Genomic DNA, 8,961 nt, shown 5'->3' with positions numbered 1-8,961 from the left:
CAACAACCCAGATTAATTTTAAAAATAAATCGCAATTGTATGGGTCTTAAAATCATACATGTCAGCTCTTATACCAAATGTAAGATATTTTCAACATCAATAATTCAACATAAAGATTGATAGATGTATGATAAATAAAACACCGTATATCAATTTTTATTCTGAGAGGAATTCATGTACCTGATTGGGCCATCTTATCTACTGAGCGAAGAACCTTTATCTCACGGCTAGTGTCTTCGTTTCTATGACCTATTCCAAAATGGCAGTTAATATAAATAGGCTAAATAGGAGACCTATCAAAACCCTAATCAACAATGTGTCTGATGAGTCTACCCATCACAGAAGTTCAATCAAACACTAATGCCTACACTGTGCTGTCAACTAGGCCCAATACCAAAAGATGTCAAAAGCCCACTCAACATGATCACAATAGACTTATCACAATAGAATAAATTAAAATATCCATTAACCCGATTATTTTAAAAAATACAAAAACATTAATTAATATTTCCCAAATATAAAATTTCTAACAGTTTCTACTAGTCAGTGGTTAATCAGTCAAAGAAGAAAAAAGAACAGTGAGTCACAAAAGTAACAAGGACATTAATACTAACCCAACTTTCTCTCCTTGCTACATATAAACACAGTAAACACCAAAGATAATTCTGCCAACACAGATAATAATCATACTGTTGATCTGTCAATATCCTGTTTGAGGCAGCATTAGGTTAAACTTTAATCATATATAGAATACAATTTACAACATCAATTGAAATAAAGAATTGTTCAAATACATGTACAATTCTTTCACAACTACAATCACTCATCACAATACAATAGGTTTTCAGGCCTCCAAAAAAATATTTGGACACTATAGACCCAATTAAAAGTAAGAGATTTGCTTTAATAGATCCTTTTTTATTTTTGGTGATCAAGGAAGAAAGGAACTAGATTGCATGAGCTGTGTTGCACATCCCAGGGTTTCTAACACACCAAAGTGGCTGAATGGGCTCAGCCCCTATACCTCTTCTCACCATTCTGCTTCTCCATTCATTCAGTCTATCTGTGGCCTCAGCATATCTCTTCATACCCATTTCATCCCGGTTGCCTGACCACAATGACTCAGCCATTGCAGAAGTTCTTGGCCAAATTCGCGCATCCAAAACAGTTGGATCAGCTTGTTCTGACCACAGTGCCACCTCCCCACCCAAAACTAACTTTGATTCTTCTTCATTCAGCCCATATGTTATATCATAATTGTATATGGTTTGCCATGTTTTGAAAGGTCCACACCAAGAGCCACCATTGCCTGTGTCATCCCCATTTTGCTGGTCATAGGCGCTGTCATTCCCAACAAAAACACCATGCCCACAATCCAAATAATAGAAGTCTGCTGACGACACAATGGCTCGGTATCCAGAAGAAACTATCTGTTTAGTGTTATTGTGTCCATTGTTCCATGTCTGCAAAATTACATGCTCCTTGGGAAGAATTGTAGATGGCACTTGGATTGTACCATCTAATAAAACATCTTCCCAATAGACAACTGTGCGGTTGAGTGATAAAATAAAAGGGAGTGTGTTATTCACAAACACCTCAAGAACTTGGCTGAGAGTTCCACCATTTAATAAATATTTCTGAATTGTGGGATCAGTTTTCCAGCAACCTGGTACAATCTCATCAGCACCAGAGTGGTAAAATGGTTCTGGGAACAACGTGGTCATATCACGTATGACATTCTTTAGGACTTGGTAGGTCTTGGGGTTTAAGGGGTTCAATTGCCCTGTTCCTGGTTCTGCAGCAAGCCGATCCGACCACTCACTTTCAGCTGGCCACCAGAACATGTTGGCACATGTTACAATTTCAGGGTAGGCTAAAGCCCACGATCCAGTATGCCCTGCCAATATGTAGTTTTATCAATCAGTGATCATCATTATTCTGAGAACCATCTTGTACAGCTAAATTATGTGAAAGAGGAAAAGAAAGGTATGTTTGTCAATAAGTTTCAATATAGTAACATTGCAAAAGCAATGTTTTAAAGTTTGGACATCATACAAAAGCCTAATTAATTTTGTTAAATGGTCTTATGATTAATATTTTTAGTTTCTGTTTCTCTGTGTGTTAATTTTTAACTTCACAGAATTTTACATCTCATGGTAAGCTTTATCCAAAGATCATTTCATGATTGCCAATATACACATTATTTTAATTAACAATCACCATAATTCCTAGAACCGTCACTTTATAATGTTCATATAAACCAAAACAGGAAAAAGGAGACTTGAAATCTTTTTTAATTTTTCATAGAAGGAAAAGAAAACAAAATACTAAATCCTGACAGACAAAGTTCCTGCCTTATCAGTAGAGAAATTAAGGATCAAACTCGGTGTTTTCCTTGTAACCCAGTAATATTCAAAGTGGAATCCCAATTTAGCCATAAAATCAGCGCGTTGGTTCCTTTCATGCAGCACAAGAGTAAAATTCCAATCTTTTTACTTTCAGAGATATAATATTCAGGACCAGGATAATAATAGCTCAGACTCATTAGTATCCAAAGTTGTATTGTTAATCAGATGCAGAACTTCCTAATTTTAACAATTTACTTTTTGTTACAGAGAACGTGTATGACCCGGTACGGGAAAGGGGAGAGAGATGGTAAGCTAAATTGTAGGCAAAGTGACCTAGCTTGAATTGGATTGCTGGTTGGAGAAACAGTTCAAAAGGGACTCGGTGCCACTTGATGCATGTTTGAGATAATTTCAACCTAAATTGTTGGTATCAAAGTCCAGTAATGTTTCGAGTATATTATTATATGATTAAGTGTATGTCTCTCAACAACTAACTGGCTAGCATTCTGACAAGAATAAATACATACTTCAACAGATTCAAACATTTCAAAAATGAATACCTTAAAAAACACAAACAGGCAGAGGATCAAAGAGTGAAGATAAAGTTAGTTTGATTTCTGCTTTTGATGAGAAACACATCCCTCTATATGTGTTGTATTCTGTCTGTCTAAATAACATTACCCTTTCAAAAAAACTGGCACCGAATAGGTGGTTGCATTACTATATTAATTTATTTATTTTGATATATACACAAAAGCAGTTCTTGCTTTTTTCATGAGTGAAATAAAGGTGATGTCCATGTTGATATATATATACAAATTCTAACCTTTGCATATTTGTTTGACAAACACATTTAACATACAAACATCACAAAACCAAAAGGTCAGATAGTTGGGATGAAATGTCAATGAATTTGTGAAAACTAAACAAGTAGACTATGTTAGAATCTGATGCAAGCTGCACAGCAATCACGACTAAATAATTAAATAATTCAGGACAGTTATTCACACAAAACGAGTTTAATTCGTTTAAGTGACAAATATGCAGAGAGAAACAAACAGGCATAGAAATCAAACACCCAATGTTCTAGAAGAAAGAGCTCAGACTAAACCTAATTCAAATAGGAATGGGCCGTATCCGTTAAACTCTATAAGTACATACCTTTTAAAGCCTAATGAAGGGAGCCCAATTACGAAAGATCATCATCGTCCACACATCAAATGGGTCTAAGCCACAAACCCATAATAGGAGGTCCGACACCACAACTAAACCTAGAACCTTAAACAATTGGGTACATGCGTCCTTTCACTCATATGTACTATGCTTAGCCTATTCATTCCGAGATTTTTTATTACTCACATTTGAATTCCCATCATATGGCATTGGCTTCAAGCCTCTTTTATTGTGCACAACTAGGAATCACGGACACCTTAAAAAATAGGGAGTGTCATCTCTGACATGCTGCAACACTAATACTAATCCTAGCTGTTGTTTCTTCCATAGACTCAGTTAATTTACACATCAAATACTAATCACAATCCCCTCCGATCGGACAAGTACAATCACAAAAACCAACAACAACAACAAAACCTCACAATATAAAAAAATAAAATAAAAAATGAACTAACCAGGTGAGTCAATCTCAGGAAGAACACGAACACCATGATCAAGGCCAAACTCGACAACAGTTTTAACATCCTCAGGAGAATACACCATGTCAGGACCATAAGCACCCTTATCAGCCAATGCAGGCTCAGAAGGAAGCACGATTGGGAAAGACTGTGAATCCGTCACGTGCCAGTGAAACACATTCAACTTGTTCATGCTCATTGCTTTCACAGTCCTCAGCAAATCCTTCACCGGGTAATAGTTCCTCGCCGTGTCCAACAAGACGCCACGGTGGCCAAACAGCGGCGCGTCCCAGACGTACACCCCGACCGCCACGCGCGTGGGTTTGCCCCATGCCAGCTGGGAGAAAGTCTCGAGGCCTCGCATGGCGCCCCATGCCGTAACGGAGGTGAGGGTGGCGGAGGTGGCGGTGACGGAAAGGGTGTAAGACTCGTCGACGCCGTGGTGGAGGGGAGCGTCGAGGTCGGCGACGGTGATTGTCAGCGAGTGTAGGGGTGGGAGGTTTGTGGAGATGTTCACCGGTGGTGAAACCAGTGGACGGTGGTGCTCGGTTTTTATGAGGCGGAGGTAGCGGGTGATAGCGGCGGAGAGGTGTTTGTTGTGGTGGGGGGTGGTGATGATGGTGAAAGTTGGTGACAAGAGTGTGGCTTTGTGTGGTGGGGTCCACGTTAAGTTTCTTGGTTTGGGCCACACGTTGATCACAACAGATTCTGATTCTGCTGCTGTTACTGTTTGGTATGGCAGTAGCACTAGTAACAGTAGCAACAACGTTGATTGTAATAGCGTCATGGTCTTGTTGGGATGAAGAGAGTGAGCCATTGCTTGTGTTTGAAATGTTTGGTGAATGTTAGAATGGAGTGGTACTATTTATATATAGGAAAAGTAGAGAAGTATGTGTAATTTTAATGGGAGAAGTGTGTATTATTTTAAGGGATATGTTATTTTACCTATTTTTTTTTGTCTACTTTTGTCTACTACTCTAAAATACCATTAGATTAAAATCTTAACTAACATTTATCTTTCTATCTCTTGATATTCTAATCTAACGATGTTGGAGGATGGTAGGTAAAAGTAGACAGAAAAAATGATAGGTAGAATAACATATCCCTTATTTTAAAGGACATAAAATTATTGTGTCATTTTAAGTGTTAGAAAGAGATAAATCATTGGGGAGAAAATGAAAGAAAAAAGTTTTAAAGATGTGACCTCTTTATAAGAATAAAAAGATGTAAGGTGTGTCACTTTAAATGACATATTTTTTCTCATTTTTAAAATTACTTAATTTAAATTCTTTTAGGAGAAAAATAGATATAAAGAGATGAATTTTTATTTTTATTTTTGTTTGCTTATTGGCTGGACTATGGGTATTTGACACTTCTTTTGGTTTATTTAGAGGAAAGATTCCGTATTGATTTAGGAGAAAAATTAGATGTCTTCCACTAATAGGATGATTACAATGATGACAAAACAACACAGTTTAAGAAATGAATGCTTTCATGTTAAACAAAAAATCACATGTCATGTAGTATAATCATAATTATATAAAGGTAAATCAATAATTATGATTTAATAATTATTTATTTTAATATTTTCTCTCTCTCCTCTTTTATTATTATTAATTCATTTTTATATGATTATGATTGCCCATATAATTGTGTAATATTTTTTCAACGAGTGGATGTGTAACACCTCGTGTATACCCCCAGTTTGTTAATATATCATCATATTAAGCTGCGCTTAATTAAAAATGCGGAATATCTTTTTGTTTTCAATTATGACGTCATTATACTTAGCCAAGTTGATTACTTAATCAATTTCATAAAATATCTCTTGTATGTAAATTGCAATAAGACATCTAATTGAAATACCTCAAAATATAGATATAAATGTGAGTATCTAAGTCACAGAATTACAACACATAATCCGAACAATATCCTGATACATTATTACAACTCAAAGTAAAACAAGACATAACAAGTCTATGTGGCGTGGACAATTCTCATGCTCATCAAATCAACAGCGTCTCGACAAGATAATCCAAAATCATGAATGAAGCTAAAAGCATAAAAACAGCATGCATAACCAGCATCCAACAAGTCAGCATATAATAACAGCAATATCTAACTCAGCTCCGGCCTCCTGCCGCCTGAGGTCTCAACCCCATCATTACCTGAACCTGAAATAAGCATTCCCCAAACGTGGGGTGAGATCTCTAAGCCAGAAATCTCAGTAAGACAAGGGGTCCTCAAAGATCTTCCACCTCAAGCTCACTTACATGTGCAATATAAGTTCTAAAAGCAGTAACTCAGTATAAGTTCCAAAACTCAATGCAGTGCAACAAATATTCATGCCATGTGTGTCAATATTATTCTACTGGCCAGAGAAATGCAGAAATATGTCTATTACCTACAAATAGTACAAGGAACATCGCTTGCACCTCACCCACAGCCTCACCATATTGTATGTACCACATACTCAGGCTTACCATATAGGTGGAACACCACATGCATATCATAAAGGCACTACCATATAACAGCTCAACAGCATTTCCAAAACATCAAAAGCATGTAGCACAGCATGCATATAACCATACCCCCATGGGACTTGGTGGAACCACAACATAGCTAAATCGAGGACACGAAAGCTTACCTTGCAACCTCACTATCCAATGCCAAGAGTCCGCACAGCTCAAGTCCAACACACAGTAGATCACAAACTGATTAGGACCAGCAAGCATATCAACAACAAAGCTCAAAAGCATAAACATAAAGACTACATTTTTCCTTTTACGGTTTACGTCTTAAGGCTCACACAAAGCCACAAGCCTTTAATCATTTGATTCTGACTTGGTTCAATTGAAACAGAAGTTCAACTTCATCACTCTAGGGTCCACAAACCCCCAATAGCCTACTGTATGAACAGTGCAGCTACTGTTCTACGAAATCCCAGAATATCCGGTTATTCGTCAGGGGAATATCCGGAGATCAATATCCGGATATCCAGATCCTCATATCCGGATATCAATATTCGGATATCATATCTGGATATCCCATATCCGGATATCATATCCGAATATCCCATATACGGATATCATATCCAGATATTTCGCGACAGAATGCAGTTTCTGCATTTCGTGAAGATATCCTTCCAAGGTACCATTTTTAACACTTCCAGAAGCTTAACATGCATCTTAAGGTCCATTTAGGTTCATATGACAGTTGCTTACTTGCTTAACTCATTTACATGCAAAGACACTACCTTAAAGCCATAAAAACTCAAGATCATGATAAGGTAACTCACCCCCAAAGCTTAAAACAGAGGAGAGAGTGCTCTTGGAGCTCACCAAAAGGTCCTCACAGTTCTGACTTCAAGGAAATACGAAAATGGTGAACAAGAGTGGTTCTTTTCTTCATAAGATAGCTTCTTGAAGTTATAAAAACACCATAACAATGGTTCCTTCAACCCTCACCATGAAGTCAGCCCCTAGACCACCACTAAACAGCACCCAAAAACTCAGAAGATGGCACCTTTCTCCCTCACAAAGCACACACCCAAGTGTTTAGCACAAAAAAAAGAAGATACAAAGAGAAAAGATGGTTCTTTGATGAGTTTTCATGGAGGAGAGCAAGGTGGCAGCTTGGAGGCTCAAGTTCAGAAGACAGTCACGTAGAAATTCTGGTTTATAGGGTTTTGTGCCCAACATAAGTGTATATATAGGCACTTAAGAATATACCACACAATATTAACTTTAATTGCTACGCTTAGTATTTTAATCCCAAACTTTGGATTCTTAACCTACTCAATTTTACAAAAATTATCATATTTTTATTATATTTTTCGAAGCACCTTTCCGGTACGCGCTTTTCATAGCCAGTATCAGTTTCTGGCACCAGTTCTCATTATTTTAACTTGAAACTCGTTTTACCAGTCCTATATATTATTCTATGAATTATCATGCGTTCATTATAATTTTCTGGGATACTTTTTCGGCAGACATTTATACCAACTAGCAGAACCGGTATCTGCACTTTTCTTCCGAAAAGCGACTTTCAGCATTCTTAATCACTTATCATAATTATTAAAGCCTCTTAATAATTATTAGGGTCAATTATGGAATTATTTCCAAATCCTCATCTATAATTAATTAATTTCCTTAATTAACGGTGCGGGTTCTTACATGATGCACTCCACACAATTACTTATCCAATAGAGGTGTTCGCTGTCTGAATTGGATTGGTTTTGGAAGCAAAAATCATCTGATCCAATACTTCGGTTTGATCATTTAATCATCTATTCGGTTTGGATTTTCTTTTAAATCCGATCCAATCCAATTTTTTCGGGTTTGATTGGATCGGTTTTCGATTTTTTGAAAATCCTAAAATTTGTTTCATGATTATTGTGCAAATAACATCTTTTGTATTTATTGGCTTTGTAATATATATTTTTTTGAAATACAAAAGCACCAATAAACGATAATATAGTTTTTTTTTTGGACAATGAGATATGAAGCTCTACACATGAAATATAGTTTTGTTTTAAAGTTATAAAGAAGTTGTAGTTATTTACAAAAATGTCATTAATGAATCCTCATATTCACAACATTGCCACCGCAAAATAATTTAAAATTAAAATATAAATTGATTTAATTACGAAAATGCTATTAATGAATCCTCATACTTACCGGAATGCCACCGCAAAAACAAGAAAACAAAAAAATAACTTTTGAAAACATCCTTCTATTGTTTTGCTTTTTCAATTTTTTTAAAAAAAAGCAAACACTGTTTTTTTTGGTAAATAACGCTGCTTTTAAAACATATAGCATGAAACACTCTTTCCAAACAAGATTTTTTGTTTTATTTTTTTTTAAATTTAAGGGTGTTTTACCCAGTGTTCACAAACCTGGACCGGCTCGATCGGATCAACCTGAGAACCGATAAATAGGTCATATAATCAGTCTAGGTGAAGCAGCGGATCGACCAAGCAA

The 8,961-nt window shown here is 36.3% G+C and overlaps 1 protein-coding gene across 1 annotated transcript; it reads right to left on the bottom strand.

Annotated features, from left to right (window-relative positions):
• Positions 1 to 732: 732 nt before the first annotated feature.
• LOC133288346 (beta-hexosaminidase 2-like) lies at positions 733 to 4,796 on the bottom strand. The gene is made up of 2 exons (XM_061486072.1): positions 3,977 to 4,796; positions 733 to 1,897 (listed from the first exon to the last, which is right to left on the bottom strand). The coding sequence occupies exons 1-2, from the start codon at positions 4,794 to 4,796 to the stop codon at positions 948 to 950; spliced, it is 1,770 nt and encodes a 589-aa protein (XP_061342056.1). The 3' UTR covers positions 733 to 947.
• Between the last annotated feature and the right edge of the window lie 4,165 nt (positions 4,797 to 8,961).

The sequence above is a fragment of the Gastrolobium bilobum genome, unplaced genomic scaffold (assembly GCF_033153095.1).
Source record: "Gastrolobium bilobum isolate Gb01-03AN ecotype WA unplaced genomic scaffold, APGP_CSIRO_Gbil_v1 utg54739, whole genome shotgun sequence".
NCBI classification, from domain to species: domain Eukaryota; kingdom Viridiplantae; phylum Streptophyta; class Magnoliopsida; order Fabales; family Fabaceae; genus Gastrolobium; species Gastrolobium bilobum.
Note: the sequence above shows the minus strand (reverse complement) of the source record. Positions and strands in the feature narration are given on the sequence as shown.

What these genes read in the sequence shown, in the direction of transcription:
- LOC133288346 (XM_061486072.1), bottom strand. Translation starts at nt 4,796, where the DNA reads ATGGCTCACTCTCTTCATCCCAACAAGACCATGACGCTATTACAATCA. An exon ending in TCCTGAGATTGACTCACCTG is followed by an intron (nt 1,898 to 3,976) that starts GTTAGTTCATTT and finishes ACATATTGGCAG; the next exon opens with GGCATACTGGATCGTGGGCT.